At 47.6% G+C, this 24,113-nt stretch overlaps 9 protein-coding genes across 9 annotated transcripts; 6 read left to right on the forward strand and 3 right to left on the reverse strand.

The window, feature by feature from the left end:
- Window positions 1-167: 167 nt before the first annotated feature.
- Window positions 168-4,533, forward strand: N7447_002844 (putative SNF2 family helicase/ATPase; the record flags this gene model as incomplete). The annotated part of the gene is made up of 3 exons (XM_057227119.1): window positions 168-170; window positions 270-2,680; window positions 2,733-4,533. 3 exons carry the CDS (start codon window positions 168-170, stop codon window positions 4,531-4,533), a joined length of 4,215 nt encoding a protein of 1,404 aa, XP_057091135.1.
- Window positions 4,534-6,986: 2,453 nt separating this feature from the next.
- On the forward strand, window positions 6,987-10,015 carry N7447_002845 (Zinc finger RING-type; the record flags this gene model as incomplete). Its single annotated transcript, XM_057227120.1, has 4 exons — window positions 6,987-7,314; window positions 7,384-7,571; window positions 7,628-8,988; window positions 9,046-10,015. The coding sequence occupies 4 exons, from the start codon at window positions 6,987-6,989 to the stop codon at window positions 10,013-10,015; spliced, it is 2,847 nt and encodes a 948-aa protein (XP_057091136.1).
- Window positions 10,016-10,871: 856 nt separating this feature from the next.
- Window positions 10,872-12,977, forward strand: N7447_002846 (uncharacterized protein; the record flags this gene model as incomplete). The annotated part of the gene is made up of 1 exon (XM_057227121.1): window positions 10,872-12,977. The coding sequence occupies one exon, from the start codon at window positions 10,872-10,874 to the stop codon at window positions 12,975-12,977; it is 2,106 nt and encodes a 701-aa protein (XP_057091137.1).
- Window positions 12,978-13,308: 331 nt separating this feature from the next.
- On the reverse strand, window positions 13,309-14,705 carry N7447_002847 (Oxoglutarate/iron-dependent dioxygenase; the record flags this gene model as incomplete). The annotated part of the gene is made up of 4 exons (XM_057227122.1): window positions 13,309-13,553; window positions 13,617-14,205; window positions 14,269-14,394; window positions 14,460-14,705. 4 exons carry the CDS (start codon window positions 14,703-14,705, stop codon window positions 13,309-13,311), a joined length of 1,206 nt encoding a protein of 401 aa, XP_057091138.1.
- Window positions 14,706-15,483: 778 nt separating this feature from the next.
- On the forward strand, window positions 15,484-15,976 carry N7447_002848 (RidA family protein; the record flags this gene model as incomplete). Its single annotated transcript, XM_057227123.1, has 3 exons — window positions 15,484-15,535; window positions 15,609-15,682; window positions 15,752-15,976. The coding sequence occupies 3 exons, from the start codon at window positions 15,484-15,486 to the stop codon at window positions 15,974-15,976; spliced, it is 351 nt and encodes a 116-aa protein (XP_057091139.1).
- A 583-nt stretch (window positions 15,977-16,559) lies between these two features.
- N7447_002849 (HpcH/HpaI aldolase family protein) lies at window positions 16,560-17,360 on the reverse strand (the record flags this gene model as incomplete). Its single annotated transcript, XM_057227124.1, has 1 exon — window positions 16,560-17,360. One exon carries the CDS (start codon window positions 17,358-17,360, stop codon window positions 16,560-16,562), a length of 801 nt encoding a protein of 266 aa, XP_057091140.1.
- Window positions 17,361-18,120: 760 nt separating this feature from the next.
- N7447_002850 (uncharacterized protein) lies at window positions 18,121-19,632 on the forward strand (the record flags this gene model as incomplete). Its single annotated transcript, XM_057227125.1, has 1 exon — window positions 18,121-19,632. The coding sequence occupies one exon, from the start codon at window positions 18,121-18,123 to the stop codon at window positions 19,630-19,632; it is 1,512 nt and encodes a 503-aa protein (XP_057091141.1).
- A 347-nt stretch (window positions 19,633-19,979) lies between these two features.
- N7447_002851 (SDR family NAD(P)-dependent oxidoreductase) lies at window positions 19,980-20,878 on the reverse strand (the record flags this gene model as incomplete). Its single annotated transcript, XM_057227126.1, has 3 exons — window positions 19,980-20,251; window positions 20,324-20,754; window positions 20,823-20,878. 3 exons carry the CDS (start codon window positions 20,876-20,878, stop codon window positions 19,980-19,982), a joined length of 759 nt encoding a protein of 252 aa, XP_057091142.1.
- Window positions 20,879-22,491: 1,613 nt separating this feature from the next.
- On the forward strand, window positions 22,492-24,078 carry N7447_002852 (wax synthase family protein; the record flags this gene model as incomplete). Its single annotated transcript, XM_057227127.1, has 1 exon — window positions 22,492-24,078. One exon carries the CDS (start codon window positions 22,492-22,494, stop codon window positions 24,076-24,078), a length of 1,587 nt encoding a protein of 528 aa, XP_057091143.1.
- Window positions 24,079-24,113: the final 35 nt, after the last annotated feature.

Here is a 24,113-nt window from a genome sequence, read left to right on the forward strand (position 1 = left end):
CTTCTCCCACCCAGCCGCTCCCTTTTCAACTCTCTCGCTCATTTAGCCTCTCTTACTTGGCCTTCGCTTATCGTTACCTCAATGCTTCACTATCATCTCTGATTGCTTTCAGTTCTACATACTTGGGTTTGTATTGAATCAGCCTTGATTTGGACGGGGGCCTCGACATGGTAAGTCATATGTTCATTCCAAATTTGTCCTTTGTCCAGTCGCGTCTTTGAGACAAATGCGCGCCTGGCACGTTTGAACTGCCCGCTAATCCAGTACAGGCCCCCCCAATAAACATGTCTTTAACCAAAGACCCTCAGGACTGGACGGTCGACGAGGTTGTTGCATTTCTCTGCCATGACAAGCCTGGGGACTGGTCGTACAATCTGGCTTCCCCAGATCTCGTGGCTCTGGAGACCTCTCTCCGAGAAAATTCCATCTCAGGCGTAAGTTTTCTCGAGATCACAGACTATTATGTGAAAGAGCTAGGCGTGAAAGCTATTGCGCAACGCCAATACGTCCTGAAAGCCAGTCAATGGTTGCAGCGACGATCGACGAAGTTCCAATTGGAGCAACAGCATCCCCCCCCCAAAGTACTTCTCGAGGAACAGCAACTTTCACCAGAACGCGTCGATGATCCTATTAACGTCACCCCGATTCTTGAGGCTCCCATCGACACCATCACCTCTCTTGATGTGCCAGTCAACCCCAGCCCTCTTCCTGATGGACACTCACCGGCCAAAACAGGGGAGAAGAGATCTCGCCGGGTGGAGACCACTGTCGTGGAACGACCACCCACATCTTCTCTCCAGGAGACACGCCCACCCCACGAACTACCTGATCAGGATTCCACAGTTAGGCAAGAAGATTTCTTTGATTATCTTACCAAGGCTTACCCCCCAGATGATGCGGATATCCTTCCAGTTTTGGGAGAATCCAGCTCCGAGGGTGAATACGATACGGACATTCGCGAGGAAACGGAAGAGGATGAGGGTCAACCCCGCCCGGCTACTCCCCTGGATGATTCTGGGTATCTGGGAGATGCCGAATGCAATGAAATCGTCGATGAATACATTAACGCACGGAAAACCCATTTCGACGAGATTAGGCTGCTGAAAGAGTTACCGAGAGGATTTCAAATTTGGACCAAAGGTCAAAAGCTTCCAAGCATGAAAAGCCGAATTTCGACACATCTCGCCCACCTGGAGAAACGTTGTCAAGCCCTCCGCAAAGCACTCGCTGAGGCGCAGCATTCATCCCGTTTGTCTTTACTCCAAGCATGTGCATGCCTCGACGCCACTGTCGTTGATATTCTCTTGGATAAATGGAAGCTTTATGTTCTCGAGCAACCTACACCGCCGCCAAAAGTTCCTCCTCCCCCACGCACCCCACGAGCAGCGAAGCCCGATGTGAATTCAGACGGCGAGGAGACTTTGAATTCGGATTCAGACTCAGTGCATGAAACCGGAGAAGAAGCGGAAGACGAATCATCAGAACAATCGGAAGATAGCCTCGATCTTGCCTTTATTTCTGATCCCGAAGAGGACGATGTTGCACAGGATCAAGAGGAGCCACATTCTCGCGCAGTTTATCAAGGTGGACCATTCCGCGACTCCTCTTCAGACGAGGACTTGAGCCATCTTTTCTACAAAGAAGAGAAATACGAGCCCCCGGCCGCCAAGAGGCGCCGCCTGGAGAGAGACAGCGTCCACCAAGATAATTCAACTCCACCACTGAATATACCACTGATACCAATGACAACTCTGCCGTTTGACCGGGACGTGGCATTGCCTTCGAAGGAGCGTGAAGCAGAGGGTCAGATGGAGACCTATCCTATCAACCTGGCGCGCCGCCAGACACTTGAACCAGTGGTTTCGGCGAGTGACAACAGCAGTGAAACCGATGATTCTGTGCGTGTTTTTGACGACGTTTATTCTATGACGTGGAAAGCTATCGAGGAGAGTGGAAATCGCTATCACCTGGTAGCAAAAGCCCTCGGAGGTCTGTCGGACAATCGAATCAACCAACTTTCTGATTTTCTCGGGTCTTATATGTCCTTCTCTTATCAAGAATTTACGCGAGACGCCCTGAAACACATGTCTGACGACTCACCGGTAATGGAGGGATGGGATCCCGAAGAGGGCCATTCTGCAATGTTGATGACCGCCTTGTTCGTGTCGTGGATCAATGTTATCCAAGTACCTCTTGGTGCCTTTAAAACAAAGGAAGTCAAGAGAGCGCTTGCAGCAACCAAATATGACCTTGATGAAGATCAATTCTCACCATTCTTCGAATGCTTGAATGATCTTCTCAAGAGATACAAAAAATGGTTGACTTTGTCATCTCGTGTTCAACCTCAAGAAAAGGAACTCACCCAGCACCAGTGGCCCAGACCCAAGAGAGCTGCAGTCTCGATGCCTCTTAATCGGGCTCAAAAGGATGGTCAGCAACGACAAGCAGATCAAGATGAGGCCAAACGGGCCTTCCGATCCCGAGTTGACTATGAACAAATACCTGCAAAGCCAGTTTCGTTCGGGAATCCTGTTATTCACCTTGATCCATATATCGGCAGCCGGATCCAGCCACATCAGCTTCATGGGGTTCAGTTCATGTTCCGGGAAATTGTCGAGAACAACCGACCCGAAGGGTGCTTGTTAGCCCACACTATGGGGCTGGGCAAGACCATGCAAGTGTAAGCTCTAGTGATTGGCTAATTTATTGGGGCTCGGCTAAGCCCTACATAGGATATCATTTCTAGTCACCATTTCCGCTGCCGGGGCATCGCAAGATCCGGCCATTCGACACCAAATCCCCCATGAATTGCGACAGCTCAAAACTCTAATACTGTGTCCAGCATCGCTCATTCAGAATTGGTGCAGAGAATTTACAATCTGGTCCCCTGATAGCCACAGTCTCGGAAAGGTCCGCCCCATTATGGCAAAATCTTCGACCACCGGCCCTGACCGAACTGGAGAGATTTGTGCTTGGAATGACGAAGGTGGTGTACTGATCATCAGTTACGAAATGTTCCGCAACCTCGCTGGGAACAATGCGGGTCAGAACGAGGACCTGGAAAAACAATCGACCAATGAATCTGTGAAGAGTTGGTTGCTGGAAAGCCCAAATCTTGTTGTGGCCGACGAAGCTCAGGTGTTACGCAACAACACAACTAAGATTGCTCAGACAACCTGCCGCATCCGCACCCGGAAACGGATTGCCTTGTCAGGGACTCCGCTGTCCAATGGCTTGAAAGACTACTATTGGATGGTTGATTGGATTGCTCCTGGTTACCTGGGAACCTTTGCTGATTTCAGCGAAACTTTTATCACGCCAATCGAAAACGGCTCGCATGTTGAAAGTACCTGGCTTGACCGAAGAATGGCACTCCAGCGCCAGGAGATGTTCCTTAGGATTATTGACCCAAAGGTACAGCGAGCGGACATGTCCGTACTGACAAACAAACTGCCACCCAAATACGAGTTCTCCGTTTACTTCGAGCTGACAAGCTTGCAAAAAGCTGCGTACAACCTCGTCATTGAAGGTGTACCACTAGGCAAGACTGCGAACGTGAGCTCGAAGCTTCTGTCTTGGCTGTCCCCTATTAAGCTCTGCTGCAATCATCCAGCTCTTCTTAAGGAAAACCTGGCAATTCGAGCAACCAAAAGCACACCTAGCAAACAAAGAAGCCCTAGCGTTGATGATCATGGTCTTAATGCCGGCTTCGACGTGACCACCGAAGAGGTAACCCTTCCACGGTCGACGGTGTCTGAACTGGATGATCTGTTCAGCAAGGTTCCTAACTTGCTGGATCCTAGCCTATCTAGTCGAGTGGCGATCCTCGATGCGATTGTCAACCAGGCAATTGCAGTTGGGGATAAGGTCCTGGTCTTTTCATCCAGTATTCCAACGTTGAACTATCTGGCGCAATTGATGGAAAGAACGCAAAGGAAGTATTATCTACTTCACGGTACAGTGGCCACAGCCGAGCGTTTTGAGATAATTCGCAAATTCAACAAGGATCAGTCCATTCATGTTTTTCTGGTCTCAACTAAAGCTGGTGGTATCGGTTTGAATATCCACGCAGCGAATCGAGTTGTCATTTTCGACTTCCTCTTTAACCCCACCTGTGAGGAGCAAGCAGTCGGACGTGCCCATCGTATTGGCCAGACAAAGCCGGTTTTTGTATACCGACTTATTGCTGGCGGAACGATTGAGGAGAAAATGTATGGCAAGACTGTGTTCAAGAGCCAGCTTGCGGGCCGATTGCTTGATGACAAGCATATCGCTCGGATGGGGTCGAAAGCTGAGGATAAATATCTGGTCCCCTGGGAAGAGAGTACCCAGAAAGGTGGAATTGATGAACTCGCATCTGATAAGGATGCAGAGATGATGGAAAGACTCAAGTCTGAATGCGCTGAGTCTATACTCAGCATCAAGCTTTGCGGCGAGGAGCTTGATCCTGAAGACATGTTGACAGTTGAAGAACAACAATCTGTGGAAGACGCGTTGGAACTTAGACGCTCCAAAATGTCTTTCGAATCTTGAGTTTGTGTTGAGCGTGCCCTTTTCCTTTTTTGCCGTCTCTTTTTCTCTTTGTTTGAGTGATACCCAAGTCCGTCAATGTTTACATATCATGTAATAACATGTAAGATTCTTTTGTGACATATTCCAAGTACACGTAGGAAGAGTCGCCGGCTTATGCCTTGTGGTGTCTTTTCGGTAGTCTTTTCGGTAGTCTTTCAGCAGTCTATCAGTAGTTCTTTTAGATATTCTTGTCCTCCTTAGTTCTACAGACGACAGAAAGAGAGAGTTTACGGAACTGACCAGTCCGGGAATACACGGGGCAACACCCACAGTAAAATCCACCACAGCGCGCCAGTTTGTGCCAGACATAGTCTTTCCCCAGAGACCTGGAATGGCGAATGTATACCGAAATGTCGGGTTATTGGACTGGTATAAAGCGGGAGTATCGTGTCGACAACGGTTGGTGACATAGAAATCGAACATCATGATCGCACCGATAGGTCCAAGGAAGAACATACTACGTATAGGCTATCTTGCTTTCGAATAGTGGGAAATACTTCCGAATGAACACCACAAGGTAGAAACAAGTGGGATTGTAGGCATGGATAGTATTTCAATGGAGAACCCAAGAAAGTACAGTCTGTATTCACAGCGGTCGCGGGGGCATTCGTAGGGGCACTGCCCGCAGGTTTGTACCTCCCTGACATGCTTCGTGCCATTAGACTAGGTAGAACCGAGGCCCTAACCTAGTTCCAGCCTAACCTAGGCCACAGCAAAGATCCAATCAGTGCCCTCAATACATCCATCATTGAACGTGAGACTAAACTGTTGAGAAGAGAAGAAATAAGGAAGACAAAGTGGGAGGGGCCAGGTATTTACAATTTCCCAGTGGCTTTAAGACGATGGGGGAACTGGGGTAGGTGACTAGGTAACTACCTGGGTACATATATAGCAGGTACTTGGTACTTGTTCAAAACGTATTGGGCTACTGATTATATAGGTACCCAGGTACTTGGGTACTTTAGTCCTTCTATTGGTTATGTACTATGTACCGCCATGTTTCCATATCTCTGAAGTCACATTATCTCATGGTGTTATTGAATATGATTTTCGGTCTACTGAGTGGACCTTAGATTGATGGAACGAGACGGTGGTTGGGAACCTGTAGCAACCTAGTTTTGACGCCGAGTTCTCAAGGGGGCTAATGAATACAGAGTAGTTGATGCTGCCGATGATTTTGATGCACTTTGATGGAGTCATTGTGCAATGTGATTTTGTGTTAGTAAAATTCACGGGGAAGCCTCAAATTCCGAGGTCCATCAAAAAGACACGCTGAATACATCACTTAGAATCGATGAGCAATGAGTGTGGGGAGAAAAAGAAGGGAGGTTTGGAATGGGGGTGAGAGGATATATATATATACCCGTCCTAATATAGTGCTTGTGAGAATATTGGCCTCTAGAACGTCAACGGACCTCAGAAACCTAGGCGAGTGACGAATACGTAAATTTGACAGAAATCTGACTGTATGGAAATGTATGGTATGAACTGAGTATATTGGAACTCTCTGACTAGCAATAAAACAGGATGAACGCGCGAGTATAAATAGACAAAATTACTAGTCAATAATGTACTTTGGTCGGTTGCATAGACCCGACGTCGTGGAGATCCAAGGTAAATTACCTTGTATCCGATCTTCGGGGGTTTAGTACTGTAACCGACCGGGGTATATGGCTCCGGTATTTGACAAAATTTTATACCAGATGATAAAGTTGATAAAGTGCAAGATCTCTGGATTTACTATGTGTATCGGATTGCGCAACTCGCATGTGAAATACGTTAGGACAATGATGTGAAACACAAGGCAAACCAGGGGGAATTGCATGGTCAGCAGTGATTTGGGTGAACTTGCATATCCAGGCCCATTGACAATGTGATAGAAATAGTTAAAAGCCACTGTAATGTATCTTGTCAAATACCGAGTCCAAATACCCGGTCAGATACAATACTAAACCACCCGTTTGGATACAGGGTAATTTACCCCCAAATTTCCTCAGACGTCGATTCCCACCCGACCAAAAAGTGCAGTATTGACTAGTAATTTTGTCTATTTATGTTCGAATTTTTATCCTGTGTTATTGCTAGTCAGAGAGTTCTAATACACTGAGTTTCACCCATACAATTTGATACAGACCGATTTCTGTTATATCTGGGGATTTCTCAGTCACGTGGGCCGTGTCTTGTCGCGTCGGGCGCTAAACCTAATCGATTATATAGCGTAATGTGACAGCCCTGAACACCCTGAACAATTCCTACGTTATCTGTTCATTTGTGCGATTGACAACAATTGAGGGGATATCGTTGGGAAACAACATAGGCCCCTAGGATAAATTTGCTGTTCTCCACCATTCCACAATATCCCCATCTTCATTGCCCAACCTTGTATCGACTGTGTTGGATGAAGCTGGAGAAACATGGCAGGAAAGCGCAAGTCCAATGTCGATTCTACTGAAGATGCCTTGTACACACAGTCTGGGCGAGTGCCAAAATCCACTCGTACAGCTCCGACTCTGAACACTGAAGCGACCAGTTCAGGCCAAAGATTCGGCGAGACTGTCGACTACATTCCGTTGGACCAAGATATCAGCTTAGGCCAGAGAGTTGGTGCGTCTGTTGACTTCATGCCACTGAATCAGCTGTCACAAGTAGTTGGTGCCGACGAAGATGATGAAGAAGCGCTCAACGTGATTCAAGGATCTCAAGAGGTGGATGAGACCTCTTTAACAAGCTCCATCCTCTATGGTATGCTCCTTTTACTAACCTTGCTTCCTTACCTGGTCTCTGCAAAATATACTAAATAACCTTAAATAGGTATTGTTTCTACAAAGATCGTTGGTGTACGCTTTTATAGGGGTCGTGCCAACCCAGGTGAACGTGTCATCATCAATCGAGATGCCAATAATCAATATGATCGTAATGCTATGAGGGTGGATAATGTCATGGGCGCCCAAATTGGCCACATTCCACGACAGATGGCAGCCAAGCTAGCATCATACATGGTAAGAAACCTCCAATCATATTACTCCCGGGGCATTGGTAACGTTCCTTATCAAAGGATGCCCGCGATCTCATCATTGAAGGCACATTGACTGGGGCGATCGGAGATTTTACATGTCCGGTAGATTTGAAGTTGTTTGGAAGTCGCGATCCTACCAAACGGTCCGATCTGAAGCAACGAATGCAGAAAGACAAGCTTCCTGTTCGCCAGCTGAACGAGCTGGAGCGTGAGGAACGCAAGGCAGAGAAAGAAGCCGAGAAACAGCAAAAGGAGGCCGCAAAGAAAGCCCGCGCCATGGCTCTTGGCAAAGCTGCATCACAGTGGCAAGCCAACCAGAACTCTGAGTATGCGAACCTCTCAACCCCAACGGGGCTTGGTGGCGAGCAAAATGAGAGCTTGGAGGAACTCCTTAACCAGAGCTCTACCTTCAACCCCAGAGATATTGGCCAGGTTGTGGAGACCTTCGGACAGAAGGAGTCTGACTTGGTCAATATGCCGATGGTTGATACTCCAGCCGGCCTTTCCACCCAGCTGCTTCCGTATCAACGCCAAGGACTAGCTTGGATGATCAAGCAAGAATCCCCAAGCCTTCCCAGAAGGGGCTCCGGCGATATCGTGCAGTTGTGGAAAAGGAAAGATAATGAGTTCCTCAATGTCGCAACAAATTATGCTACGGCCACGGAGCCAGCCCTCGCCAGCGGTGGTATTCTTGCTGATGACATGGGTTTAGGCAAGACAATTCAGATCATCTCTTTGATTCTTGCAAATGCAAAGCCTCTCACCGCAGGCTCCTCTAAGGCTACTTTGATCATTGCCCCTGTCGGTGTTATGAGCAACTGGAAAAATCAGATCCAGGACCATGCCCATAAAGAAACCGCCCCGAGTGTCTTGATCTATCACGGCTCCGGTAAGAAGGAAGCTGCGAACTTGGGAAAGTATGACGTTGTGATCACCAGCTATGGAGCCCTAGCCCTGGATTTCAACTCGAAGGCCGATAAAGCGCCTGCTAAGGGTATATTTTCGCTGCACTGGCGTCGTGTCGTGCTTGATGAAGGTCATACAATCCGCAACCCTAGTTCCAAAGCCTCCCTCGCGGCTTGTGGTTTGCGAGCTGACTCCCGCTGGACGTTGACCGGAACCCCCATTATCAACACTCTCAAGGACTTGTATGCGCAAATTCGTTTCCTGAAGTTTTCCGGCGGCTTGGAAGATCTAGGAATTTTCAACAGTGTCTTGATTCGTCCCTTGACCGCAGGAGAGCCCGACGCTCGACTGCTTCTGGAGGCTCTTATGGGTACCATCTGCTTACGACGTAGGAAGGATATGGGCTTCATCAATTTGAAGCTACCCGAGATGACATCTCGTATCATTAGAATCAAGTTCAATGCCCATGAACAGGAGAAGTACAATGCTTTTCAGTATGTATCGAGTGACTACCTACACAGTGAAAACAAATTTACTAATAGCAATCATAGAACTGAGGCCAAAGGTGCTCTTCTCGACTTCAAGGACAAAGATGGCAAGACCAAGTACTCTCACCTCCTCGAGGTTCTCCTCCGTCTTCGTCAAGTCTGCAATCACTGGGCGCTCTGTAAGAACCGCGTTGACAAACTCATGGGCATGCTGGAGGAACACAAGGTTGTACCTTTGACACCCGAGAACGTTCGTGCTCTACAAGAGATGCTGCAGCTCCAGATAGAAAGCCAAGAAATGTGTGCCATCTGCCTCGACACCCTTGAGCAACCCGTCATAACCGCCTGCGCCCACTCCTATTGCCGGGGCTGCATCGAACAGGTTATCGAACGCCAGCACAAGTGTCCACTCTGTCGCGCAGATATCAAGGAAACCAATACACTCGTCGCCCCAGCTGTGGAACTGGGTGAAGACACCGACATCGTTGACGCCGACCCCGACAGTCCAAGTAGCAAGATCGAGACCCTAGTCAAGATCCTGACTGCTCAGGGTCAGGCACCAGGCACAAAGACAGTGGTTTTCAGTCAATGGACTTCATTCCTGAATCTCATCGAGCCACACCTTGAGCAGCGCGGGATCAAGTTCGCCCGGGTAGATGGCAAGATGCCGTCTGTGAAACGTGACAACTCCATCAACTCATTCTCCAACGACCCTGGGTGTACCGTCCTCCTCGCAAGTCTGAGCGTGTGCAGTGTTGGTCTCAATCTCGTTGCAGCGAACCAAGTCATCTTGTGTGACAGCTGGTGGGCGCCTGCAATTGAGGATCAGGCTGTCGATCGGGTGTATCGGCTTGGGCAGAAGCGGGAGACAACGGTCTGGAGACTAGTTATGGAGGATAGTATTGAGGAGCGGGTGTTGGCGATCCAGGAACGTAAGAGGGGTCTTATGCTTGCTGCTTTCCGGGAGACGGCGAAGAAGAAAGCTGAGGATAGAGGCACTCGTGTTGCAGATCTTGAGGCTCTTTTGCAATAGAGGTGTGCCGGGTGTTAGAGGTGGATAACAACTGCATCTATCTGCTGACTAGTGGTCGACATAGGTGACAAAAAATTTGTTTCATCTTGCTTCTTTCCTCCGTATCACTCTTTTCTTCTCATCATTCTAGCTATATCACTAGTAAAAGGTATAATTGTCTACAAAAAAAGACATCCAAACAAACATCCAAATAGATATAATAAGGTCGCATAAGCGTCCAACTATTCTTCCGAGTATGAGATACAAGAGAAATGGCGCTTTCTCAGATTGCTTCCTTCCTCTCCCAACCACGCCTCCTTCATCCACCATTTAGCCACTTGCTCAGTTTGCTTCTTTTTCTTCCCCTCTCCTCACATATGTGGTGCATGGACACCAGGCTCAACTTACTGTACCTCTTCCACGTTATTGACCTATCGAAAAATTAGGTTTTTGTCTTATTCGGATCGAACCGCACACGTCAAGACATGACCACGTGACTGAGAAATACCCGCCAGTCACGTGGCTACAAGTAGAAAGATAAGCTGATAACTTCCCGCCCGCTGAGTGGACGTTCGGTATATGGTAAGCTCCACCGGGGGGCTCTTCACAAGTTTGGAAGGTTGATATATGTGTGATAACAAAGCTAGCTGAAGCAAGAATTTCGATTTCGAAAATATTGATGGAAGCTTCAAGATCCAGCGCTATACCATCTCATCAATACTCTTGCCAATAGTCTGGATATAACCCTTTGCCGTGCGGAGAAACCCCGGCGTTTGCGTGGGGTATGCCCCGTCCCCCGGATTTTATCCGCTCCAAGGTTGTCCAGAGTTTCCATTGATGCATTGACAGCCATATTTTCCTACATCTTTCGTTACAAATGTCCGCTTCGCAGATCAAAGTGATGCCGTCCTATCAGCCGTTCCAATGTCTCGTCTGCCAAAGTCGATTTACTCGACATGAGAACCTCAAGCGACATTCAACGCTACACTCCCGTTCTCAGGCCGAGGCCTCGCTTCCCTGTGATTTTTGCCACGCCACATTCTCTCGTCCTGACTTGCGCAATCGTCACATGAAAAGGAAACATCCAGAGCACGAGCAATATCGAGTGACAAAGAAAACACAGCGCCAACCCGCACCCAGACAAAACAGGCTGCATTCTTCTGTATTGCCAACAGCGATCTCACCTACAGGAAGCCATGGTAGTTTGCCTTCTCCCGGATCTGTGCACTCGAGCCCAGGAGAGGAGACGAGGTTTGATAGTGATGCGATCTGGCGCCCAGTGATGCGGTATCAGCAGCAATTTGACCGTGGCCACCCCACGGAAAACCCAAATATTGCTACTCCAACGACCGGGACAGCCAGAACACAGCCAACAAGAGAAATTTTACAACACCAATCGGAAACGAGCGACTCTGCTTTGATCGATCAGATTGTCCAGGACGCCACAGATCTGGAGCAGAGCTTATTATTAGGTACATCCTTTTTGAAGCCCACCAATCACCTCAACAACCAACTACATCAAATAGCCGATCCACAAGCCGAGCCACTGGATACAAGTCTAGCCGAGTACAGTTTTGCTCATCCGATTTTGGATAGATTGTCACCAAATGACATCCCTCAACTCCAGGACGATTGGGCCCCGACTGCTTTACAAATTTCACGAGGCTGCAATCTATTTTTCAACTCTGTCTCTCATTTTCTCCCTTTCCTCCATTCATCTACATTTGATCCGACACAAGCTCCTCCCCATTTGGTCCTCAGTATACTTTGCCTCGCCTATCAACATGGCGAAGATCCAGAATGCGGGGACCAAGAAGGCTCAGGCTCAAGCTTTTCTATACGTTGCTTTCATAAAGCCCGAGCTCTCCTTTCTTCTGACGAAGATAGACCTGATGCTTCAACAATAATCACCACACTGGTTCAATCATACTTGCTCCTTCAAATCTGTGCTATGATGTACCTTTGTGGCGACAACTCAGCATGCGGGCTCAAGATGCATTCACATATGATCTCTCTGGCTCGCACTGGACGAATGACCCAGCCATTACCTGTTGAGTCTGGTGCGACAGCAAATTTGGATTCATTATGGCGGGAATTTATTAAAGCTGAATCGCACAAACGAACCCTTTTCGCTGTGCATCAGATCGATGCGCTTTGGTACCAATTCCTTTCCATCCCCCGCTCGATCTCACACCTGGAAATCAAGCATGATATGCCCTGTCCAGAAGACCAGTGGTCTTCATCATCTTCTGCTGAATGGGCTCATCGACAGCTTGTTGCAAGAAATTCCGGCCCCTCAGTCACATATACCGATGCTGTTCGACGCTTCCTTTCCTCCTCTGATGAAATCACCTGCATACCAGCATTTGACCCATACGGCGCTATCAACATCGCGCAGTTTCTGATATCAAGCGCCCGGGAAATCTCAGGCTGGTCTACAATGACGGGAATGCTTAGCATGGAACGATTTGGCGCGTTAAGATCATCCCTCGTTGCACTCAGCCCATTCATCTGCTCCGGCAACGCCACAGAACAAACAAAACACGCGAAGTTATGTGGTGCAACTTGGGAGACTGCCATGATCGAGCTGCAGATGTGGTCGCCATCACATACAGGCGGCATTGTGGAAGGAAGTATAGATGCAGTTCTCAGTCAGTCCACATACCTAGGACCGTCACAGTTCCTATGCGATGCCAACACGGCCAAAGCTGTACAACCACATGTGAACTGGTTCCTACAATATCTCGATGAGACGCTCATATTGGACTCTGAAGCGCCGTGGGTTGCTTTGTATGCGTATAAAGCCTTTTTGATTGCCTGGCAGCTAATACAAGTTGGTGTACCTGGCGCAATGAATGCTGTGGGCGTTCGTGACGGTGATATGGAAGAAGCCCTGATGTGGGCGAGAAAGGTCTTCCAGCGAAGGCAGAAATGGCAGCTTGGGAAACTCATTTTGTCTTGTTTGGGTGAGTTAGGCAAGTAAAACACTTTCTTCTTACGGTTTAACTATTCACTGAATATGTGCCTTGTGTTATTATTTTGTGATCGTGTTTACTCGGTATATATGAAGACCGAAATTCTAAAAATATTGGCTAGGAATGCTTAGGCGTACTCAGTTGCGCATCTCATACCAGGTACAATATAAAGATGTAATGATGTAAAACTGTACAATGTAAAAATATAACAAACTGTCAGATTGAAACGCTACATATATCTAGATCTTGCACACAGCCTGCTGGCATAAATCATCCAGAAAAGCCAGGGGTAATAATATCAAAACAACAAACCCTTCCAGCCATTGCCTGTATTCTAGTTCAAACAGGCAGGACAACCTTGACACCCATGTACTCTCGTTGATGCATAATCTTACCATCAATAAGAACCTGATCAGCACCAACTCTGTTGCGCTCTTGGTCCGTAGGATCCGTGGCGGTAGAGATCTGGATTTCGCGCCATTGACGGTTGGTAGGCACAAGCTTTCCCTGGGATGTGAGATTTTTGAACTCCTTGTAGACACCCTGTTCCTCAACGCAGCCCTCTCTTTGAATGAGAGGAGAAGCTATAAGCGACTATGTTAGCGTACCTGTGGTTATCCCAAATGCGTTGATCTCAATCTACTAACCTGCTGCAGGACCCATGCGCAAGTCACCCACAGAGCTATTGAAAAGCACCAGGGAGAGACGCTCCTGCTGTAATTGGTCGACAGGAGGCTTGTAAACACGGTGACGAGTAGCCTTGAAATGGCCACCAGAAACAATCTCTAGGGTATCACCGATATTAATGACTAGCGCACCGGGCTTGTAGGGCACGTAGTACCACTGCTCATCGCGGCCCCAGATCTGGAGACACGAGATAGGGACGGAGAAGAGCAATGTGGTCAGACCGAAGTCAGTATGGCCGTGCATGCGCAGGCCCTTGGATGCCTCTTCGGTCTTCTTCTGGACGGGGCGGAACAGTGCATGGCGGAAGTAGCCCTCGCCAGTAGGGCAACCGTGTGACTGAACATTGTCCCAGAGATAATTGTCGGGCAATTCGAGAACGCGGGAGAAGAGAGTCAAGAGGCGACGGTTGACGGACTTGGTCAGATAGTTGGAGAACTCTTCAATCTCGTCCATAAATGGGTGAAGGCACGTGGGCACACGGTTAATATCGTTCCAGTCGGGTTTGTACCAGTTGAATTGCTCGATGCCGTCTTCGGGTCCGCGTTCGCGCTAATCATAAAAAGAGTAAGTACAGGGGTTGATTCTCTTAATGCAAGAGACAGGCCCTCTTACCTTGAATCCATAAGGGTGTTTGTAACCGGACCAAACACCAGTTTCAGGATCGAACAGAAGGCGCTTCTTGTCCTCTTCACTAATGTTATGGTATAGATACTGTGCAAGAGAGAATTGACGATGGAGCTATTGAAAGAGATACATTATTAGCGACGTTGGTCTTCGAATACTTCCTAAGAATCAAAACTTACCTGCTCTAGGGAAACTCCATAGTTTTCAAGGAAAAGGAATCCATCATCACGAATGGCGACCTTAACCTGTTGGACAAGTTTCTCAACAACGGCAGGGTCATCCGAGTCCATCAAAGAAAGATCAATGGAGCTAAGCTCAGCAAAGTTCTCCTTTTGCTGAGTGACCGGCGGCGGGACCCATGTTGGAACAAAAGGCTTGCCAGGGAGGTCAGCCGCAGGGGGATTGAAGGGAGCTGCAGGTGTCATGGGTAATATATGTGCAAAGAATGTTCAATATTGTGATCGATGCAGACAGTACATGGAAGACTAACTGATCGAGTTCTATACCTACTTTATACTAATCTAAGGATGAGAGATGAAACCCTATCTGTGTATCCGATATCCGGGGAGGCGCGAGTATGGCATGCTTCATTCAGTTAGATCAGATGGATTATCGACCTCTAGTGACGCCACTAAATTTGGTGATAATTGTCTTAGATGCTCCTTGTTACATTTCCTCACAATTCCTCGATATCTCTGTTATCATCAACGGAGCCTCGGGGGCTCCTGGCCTTGGAGCATCCACGGGTGTCAAACCTTAAAATATGCTCAAACAGTGACGCTAGGCCCAAATTGGAAGAAGATTGAAGCACTATGGTGGAGTGTATACAGTGGTGGATTGTGGCCACATAGTCAATGCTGATGATTAGGTGGGGCTTTACGCACTGATACATATTTTAAAAACATGGCCGCAATAATCTACCCAATATAATGTGCTCCTCCCTCTTACTCCCACTCCTCCCACTCCTCCCATATCCCCTAGAAGGTGATAATGAATAAACTACCAACCCAGAGAACACTGCTCCTCCATCCCGATGATGATAATTGCCCCTCTTCTTGATTGACAATTATGCCTCGGATAGAGACACATGAGGGGTAGCTTGGTCAATTTAAACAAGCTCTTAGTACTTCTGAATTCAACTTGACACACTCTTGAAATTGTACCATCGCAAAACTCCTATCCTCTTCAAAATTACCAGCAAAGATGTCTCGTCAACTCATCTCCAGCGAGAAGTTCCCTACCAAGCCGCACAACTGTGAGTATCTGATGCAAACACCCTGCATTCTCTCTAAAAAAAAAAAAAGAAAACAACTAACCAAGCTATTCAGGCCCTGCCGTCAAAGTCCCCGGACTCGTCTTTTGTGCAGGCCAAACCGCCACAGGAGAGATTAAGCAGGCGACTGTACGTTCAATTGCACAAGCAGTTATCGGGTACTAAGGCATTGGCTGACATTTTGCTGCTTTTACACAGAGAACCGTTCTGCAAAACCTGAAGGAGGTCCTCGAGCTTTCTGGCTCTTCCCTTGAGCAGGTCGTCAAGTACAATGTCTACCTCGCCGATATGAAGGACTTCGCCGCCATGAACGAAGCCTACATCGATTTCCTCCCACAGCCCATGCCATCGCGCTCATGTCTTCAAGCGGTTGCCCCTGGAAATGGTACCGTCATTGAGATTGAGTGTATCGCGCAAGCTTAAATTATAATATTATGAAAAGGACTAGAATATAGACGATGAAAATAAAAATTATTTTTGAATAGAGCATCAAGTTGCCTTATCTAGAGCAGAGTAACCGAGACATTACATGCAAGAATAGTTGGCCGCTTATGCGGCCTTGTGATGTCTTTTCAGTGGTATTCTCAGATATTCTGTTTTACATAATTAGACATGTCCTCAATCAAGCAGCTATATACCACTGGGAGTTGAACCTATTATGCGTCGTGTGTGATTACCTGAGCTTCTATTTGTATAATGAAGTAAGCAAGCAGGTAGGACGATGTTTTAAACGATGAATCTATGAGTGGATTACTACTTTTGCCCTCCACTTTACACATATTAGATTTAACAGCAAGGGAATCTATCTTAGGGGGCGAAAGGGTACACTTGTTGGTTTCCAATGTCCAAGCCAATACACGTAGTTAGATCGGAGATTCTCCGGATTTGAAGTTGCATTCAATTGGCGTAGAGAGGAAAAGATTATTGGAACTCAATTTGTCTATTTAGATTTTATATATGAAACATTTGAAGTCTATCATGAAGTATCATAAAGTCATCCACCTTCTCATGAGCGAGCAATATCGAACTCTGCCATGTACCAGTTCTGGAGTGCCTTAGTGTCACCAGTGACGGCGACGGTATCATACCGCTCCCGAGCCTCCTTAGCCGCTGTACCGTTGTTGACCATGCGACCAGCCCACTTTCCATGTTTGCGTGCAGCAGCAATAATCTTATCAATAGCAGAGACGAACTCAGGCTCATCGCCACGAGCCGGTGTGTATCCAAGCAGAGACTGGGCAAGATCATTGGGGCCAATGAAGACAAGATCCACACCTGGCACAGCGCAGATAGCATCGACATTCTCGACACCGGCGCGGGTCTCTATTTGAATCATGGTAATGATAGTCTCGTTGGCGGACTTCATGTATTCAGGAGTTGTGAGGCCGTGGCCGATTGCGGGGAAAGCTGAGCCCTGACCTCTCACACCTTGGGGAGGGAATTTGGAGGAAGCGACAATTTGTTCGGCCTCTTCGGCGTTGTTGATCTGGGGAACCATGATGCCATGGGCGCCGGTATCGAGGGCGCGCTTGAGGATATCGTGGGCAGGGCCGCGGATGCGGATGACCGGGGAGACACCGAGGGAGGAGATGGCAGCAACAGAGTTGTGCATGGCATCGTCACCGATGTGGCCGTGCTCACAGTCAATGATGATACCGTCGACACCGGTCAAGGCAACGATCTGGGCTTGGCGGATGGAGGGGATGGCCATGAAGGTCATGAGCGGGAACTCGCCAGCCTTGATCTTGTTGAGGAGCCTCAATCGAGAGTTATCGATTGAGGTTGTGAGAGCGGTAGTGTAAGCCATTGTGATAATAGAGGTATTAGAAAATTGAGGGTAATTTGGAGTTGTCTGGGAGTTGAGAGTGTGATGAAGACGAGATGTATCGATAAGATGCCAGCTTAAGTATCATTTATTGGTTTACGTATCCTTATCCCCCTCATTTCTCTAGACTAAAGATAGTAAAAATCAAACGAAAATGAGGAGCTTAGACATGGTCAACCTGAGCTCTTGCATGGTCGTTAGGGCAAACTAGTGGCAAACTTACAGGGTGGCTTATCGCCTGTTTACAGTTTACATTAGTGGCCCATCTGAAAAAGTTTAATATTATATGGGACTTACCCTCGTGATTTTAAGTTTTGTCTAAGCGGCCACTAAATCTGTCTGTCCTAACCTGCACCTCTCAAAAACTTCTTATCGACATGCGAGAGCTCCTCCCAGGCTTAGCTCGATGTACCCCAGATTTCACCCAAGCTCTACATCCCGGGGTAACCGATTCTAATTGGACAGATACCATTGGCCGCTCCGACATATGCCTATCTCCAGGGCTATCTACTCGTCTCACTTATCATCTACTACGAATAACCCAATCTCGACCAATCAATGCCTCGAGATTCTTTAAAAAGAAGTCCGCTGAGCGGTAAAGGCAGATACTGAGCTGGGCTATATAGGGGGAGCTCAAGTATCGTCTACAGGACAACAGCCTGCAACCTGCAACACTCTCCGTGCAACATACTCTCCATCGTTTACTTGCTGTGGTCTTGGCAAGCAGCACTACTCCCTCCTCATGTCCTTCCCTATGGACAAGAAAGGCCCAGAGTCTGATCTGGCTGAAGACAATGTCTCGTCGGCAGAAGGGCAAATCGGTGCTTACGACCGCATGCCAGAGTCCCTTCGTGCACTCAGCCATGATGAGTTTACTACTCTGAACAAGAAGATCGTCCGAAAGGTTGACCTCTTTGTACTACCAGCCATTTCTATTCTGTATATTTTGAATTATATCGACAGGCAGAACTTGTCAGCTGCTAGACTTCAGGGCATCATGGAAGATCTGAACATGTCTGATCAGCAATTCGCCACGGCTATCTCCATTCTATTCGTTGGCTATCTGCCCTTCCAGATTCCCAGCAACCTCATCATTACAAAGTTCTCCCGGCCAGGCATGTACATATGTGGTGCTGTGGCGATCTGGGGTTCTATCTCAGCGTGCACGGCGGCAGTCTCAACATACGGTCAACTCCTCGCTGTTCGAGCCATTCTCGGAGCCGCCGAAGCCGTTTTCTTCCCCGGAGCCATCTACTATCTCTCTGCCTGGTACACAAAGAGGGAGCTAGGGAAGCGTATTGCCGGGCTATACATTGCCCAGCAAGTCGGTAATGCCTTTGGTGGTCTTTTTGCCGCAGCTATCCTCCAACTTGATGGGCATCATGGTATCCGCGGCTGGCAGTGGCTATTCATCATCGAGGGCAGTGCCACCGTTGGTATTGGCATTATCTGCGCCTGCATTATGCCAGAATTCCCCCACAACAGCCGGATTCTCTCCCAGCTTGAGCGCGACTGCGCCGTGTGGCGTCTCGAGTCTGAGGCTGGTGCGGCAGAGGGCACAGAGGATGAGAGCGTGATGAAGGGCTTTGTCAAAGCCCTCTCGGACCCTAAGCTGATTCTGCTCATCCTTTGCAACATGCTATCCCAAACACAGGGCTCCATCGCCAACTACTTCCCCACCCTCGTGGGCTCACTCAATTTCACCAAAACTATCAGCTTACTTCTCACGGCCCCTCCCTATATCCTCGCCGGCCTTGTCTATTACGTGCTCATGTTCTACTCCGATCGCAAGAATACCGTCTACCCGATCATAATCCTTTGTATCGCCATCTCCATCCCGATGTACATTATCCCGATTGCGAGTACAAACATCGGCGCCCGCTACTTCTCCATGATGATCCTGCCTTTCGCCTCCGTCGGTCCCCAGCTTCTCCTCTACAAGACCATCAACCTGCATCTTGCACGACCCATCTCGAAGCGAGCGGCTGCCTCTGCTTTGGTCAATGCCATCGGTGGTACATCCAACATCTGGGCCTCATACTTATACTTTGGCGAGCCTCATTTCTATGCGGCCTTCGGTACGCTTATGGGTGCTGCCATCTTGTTCGGATTTACTATCACTGCATACCGCTGGCTCGTTTTGCGCGAGAACAAACGTCTGGACTCGGGTGACCCAGTGGAAATAGCCAAGGTGGTCAAGGGTGGTGTCACAGAGGAGATGGTACAGCTCAACTGGCGCTACGAGATGTACTGATAAATCATTGCGTTATTTTGTCTCATTTTACTCATGTATTGCTGGGATCAGTATATGGGTTTATGTCACTTGGTTATGGTATGTTTTTAGTTTAGGGAAATGGATATAACAATGGTAATATACTTGAGACTGATTGGATTGATCAAATTTGCGACTGTTTTCCCCCAAGTCTCACTTGCAAAGACATGTAGTATGTCGCCTTGTGATTTGCTGCTGTCTTCGCAAGTAGTACTTCTGAAATGAAATCTTCAACCTCGGAAGCATTTTCTCTTTATTCTTTATTTTTAAAAGCAAGAGCACTGTCAATCTTCCAAATGCGCAAATAAAATTGACTTCAATTTTAGAATCTATTTTAATCCTCCAGCTAGAAGGAGGCTCTGACCCGTCATATACCCGGTCTTTGCTAGCATAGTAACAACGTTCGCTGTTTCTTCTGGAGTCCCCAGCCGCTTGAGAGGAATACTCGCTGCCACTTCGGGGAATGCCGCGGCAGAGGAAAGCATCCCTGTATCACCGATCATAGCTGGGGCGACGTCGTTGACACTAATATTGTACTCTGCGAGTCGGGTTGAAAGATTCTTCATCATACCGGTAAGACCACCCTTGGAGGCTGCGTAGTCTAGAATGGGAAATTTAGTTAGCGATTGCCTTGGGAAAAGACTAATGCATCAAAGACAGTGGATTGACTCACGACATCCGTTAATGCCTCCACCTTGGGCGGCGATGGAGGACATGAAGATGATCCGCCCCCATTTCTGGGCCTTCATGTGCTCAACCACCCCTTTGACAAGAATGAAGGCAGCGCGAAGGTTGATGTTCATAGTATAATCAAACTCCTCAATCGAGATATCCGACACATCAGGAATTCGCTTGCCATATCCGGCATTTGATATAAGAATATCTGGTCGTTGGCCGTGCTCGAGATCAATTTGTTGAAACATAGCCTCGATTTGATCGCTAGACCCAACATCAACCTGGTGAATTGAAATGCGAAGACTCTGTGCGGCATTCTTGGAGTGTATCTCTGCGACAATGCTGTTCAAAGATGTCAAATTGGTCGAGTAGGTCAAGGCGAGATGAACTCCATGTTGTGCAAGTTGGTGTGCGCAAGCTGCACCGATTCTGAAGTTAGAGAATTGACGCAAATTAGCTTCAGGTCCTTGTATAAACGGGATCGGTGCCATGCTTACCCTCCCGATGCGCCGGTGATTACGGCCAATTTACCTCGAATGCCGTTAAATGCCATTTTTGCGATTATAGGAAATGCAAGTACAATGATCCGGCAGAGAGATCAGGACCACAATATTACCCCGTTGATATGATGCTACCCTTGCAAGCAGTTCCTGATAGTCGGACTGCAGGTCGCATTGCCACGTATAACGCGGAGTAGGTAAAGTGGGTTCAAGAAGGAGCTCCTCCCAACGCTAACAGCCCTAAGGATAGTCAGTGCTAAGGTTATTCAAATTCAACCTCGCTATCTTTCCTTATCGATCCTGAGTTTACGTTTCTTCTCCAACTATTTTTCCCCCCACAAAGATGGTCAGATAGTCGCGTGCATGGTGGTTATACTAAGGTGGGAGATTCGACCCTAACTGCTCCATCTGGGCAACTCGGGGGCCCGCGATAAGCGATAAAGGGAGGTTGATATTTAGAGACGAGACATAGAACTTGCATTCATATTTAGATTTATTCGGATTATTCCGGGTCTAAATATATGTAGCGTTACGGTAGTCACGAGTGTAGCTCGAACTACGACGTCAAACATGCGCATCGATATCAGTCACTCAGATAATATAGGAATCGGCGCTCGAACTAATAAAACTTTTACTATAGCTAGGTGTATATAAATAGCCATTATAGACCTTAATGTGGAGTGTCTACACCAAACAATATATCCCGAACTATGACTACTCGTAAAGGCCGGGAACGTGGCAGACGGCTAATTCATAGATTCTTCTAGACTTTGTTTTCTGTCATTCCTCTACTCAGCGGCTTTTCACGTATCCCTAAAAAATGTCAGACTAGCCCTTGAGGAATTATCGACCTTTTGAGTGTGAAATATGTGTACTTTGTGGTGTGACAGTTATCGGACTGGATGGGGGAGCATCTACCTTGAATCCACTAAATGTGCTCGAAGAGATTCAATGGGAAATCCATCGCAATCAAGCCTCAATTCCTGAGCATATTCTAGTGCCATCGATCGAAGTGGAGAAAAAGAATTTCTCCAAATTTCCTTGGTTATTATTTTGCTATCATCGAGCGGGTAAGTGACGCTTCCCTTCATGTACACTCAATCCGATGTGCAAAATATGCATAACATGCTATCCGTGTTTGCATTGGAGAAACCGATTAAAATCCAAACTTGATCTATTCTTCGAGGTGGATTTGCTAGGAGAGACCGATTCAGTTTGATGGGTCTTATTTCCGATGAATGGTTTAGCTCTAGTGGATTAGCAAACCGCGAGCGAGTACTTCGATTAATTAGGCCGATCATCGCAATTTTTCAACAAATCTGACAGAAGAGAAGTTTTGCTCATAATATCACAGGTTTCCTGTTCTTTCTCGCTTCATAATTACAATATGAAATGCGCTGATATTCTATGATTGCCTGAGGCATCAGTCGTCAATACTTCAAGACACGTGATGTTATATGTCTTGTGTTTTTTTTTTGCAACAAACGTCACCTACGTTTTCATGTATGCATTGCCCAACGTAAATTCAATCAAATATTCAGATCCCGAAGATCAAGGATCTTGGTCTGTGAAAAGCGTTGATTCTTTGATTCCTTAAATACCGAGTTGGTCATTTTTAGCGCATCCCCGAGTACTTAGGCATTACAGTGGCCACCCCGTGTCCGACATGGCCGATCCCCGCCATAGCTCCTACAGGGATCTGGCCAAGAATTATCAGAAGCAACTGGATACCCTACTAGAACAGGGGATCTTCAGGCCAGTTTTCCTGTATCATGTTATCATCCTCCACATTTTACCTTTGATAGGTTTGGCCATTCCCCGGAGCAGGGGCGGACAATATGTTCGAAAGGGCATTTTCGTCCTCTGTATTGCAATTGCAATTGAAATTTTACAAAACCGACGGGCAATCACAGGAGGAAATGGCTACATGCTTGGCCTGGTTACCGCTTGGTGGTTAGTATGGAATGCCACCTTGTTTGTGTTTACAGACATTGAACACGATTTCAAGCGCATTGAACGGAAACCTGTCAATGTCAAGTCTCAAAATGATACCAAGATTGAACTTAGTACTGTCAAAAAATCGCTTGACTCAAACAATCCAACATGCACAGAACGGGGAAGCAACCTTTTTGTTTGGCGGTCATATCCTGAAAATTTCTGGCATCGCCTTGAATGGTCCGCTGGACTACTCTTCAATATGAGAGGGCCAGAATGGAACTGGCGCGCTTCCCATCTGGGCCCTCTTCCACGACCAATTCATGACCAATTACATTCAGGATTCATTAGCAGAATCAACGCACATGAACCCTCCACCTATCCCAGCGGCAAACACCGATTGCAGGCTGCGTTTCGGAAGTTCCTCATATCCTACCTTGTACTGGACATTTTGAAAGTCATCATCCTGATGCCAGATCCCTACTTTCGAGGCCTCGCTCCAGCCAATTCACTGTCACCATTTCCTTTCTTCTACTTCACAAATCTCCCATTGCATCCCATCATAGCCCAGCTCTGTCGTCGTTTATACAGCGCCATAAGTGTGTATTTTGCCCTCGAGTTTGTGACATCACTCAATCCGATCTTCTTCCTGGGGCTATCCCTCGCATTCCCCAATGGGGCTAAGAAGCTGACCGCCGCACCATTGGCTGCTCCATGGTTGTATGGTGATTCATTCGGGCCATTCTTCATCCCGGTCCTTGACGAGGGATTGGCGGGCTGTTGGAGCCGTTGGTGGCACCAAATCTTCCGGTACGGATTTGTAGCTTCAGCCCGCTGGATCCTGTCCGTACTTCCGGCCGGCTTAGCTTCCCATCTGCAAGTCCGTCGTGTCATTTACGTGGTGGTGGCTTTCTGTCTTAGCGGCTTTGTGCATGCCTGTGGCAGCCATACTCAGATTGCAGATACATCCCCCGTATCCGGGACATTCTTATTTTTTGCTTTGCAGGGTGTTGCAATCATGGCAGAGCAGTTTTTCAAGACATCGATCCTCCCGAAATCGCCCTTTGCTAGTGCGCCGAGATGGCTGAGACGAACGGCAAACTTTGTGTTTGTATTTTGTTGGTTGATGGCCTCAGGTGGCCTCGTCGCAGACGACTTTGCGAAGGGTGGGTTATGGTTGATGGAGCCTCTTCCAATTAGTCCACTCCGTGCATTGGGATTTGGACTACAGGGCCAAGGTTGGTGGTGCTGGACTGAGCCCTGGTTCCGGTACTGGAGTGATGGTACATACTGGGGGAGTGGCATACGGGTGTTATAGAATTTATATATCTAGAGTTTCAGGTTACTTTCGAG

The sequence above is a fragment of the Penicillium robsamsonii genome (genome assembly GCF_028829455.1).
Source record: "Penicillium robsamsonii strain IBT 29466 chromosome Unknown utg000001l_segment0_segment0, whole genome shotgun sequence".
Lineage (NCBI taxonomy): Eukaryota > Fungi > Ascomycota > Eurotiomycetes > Eurotiales > Aspergillaceae > Penicillium > Penicillium robsamsonii.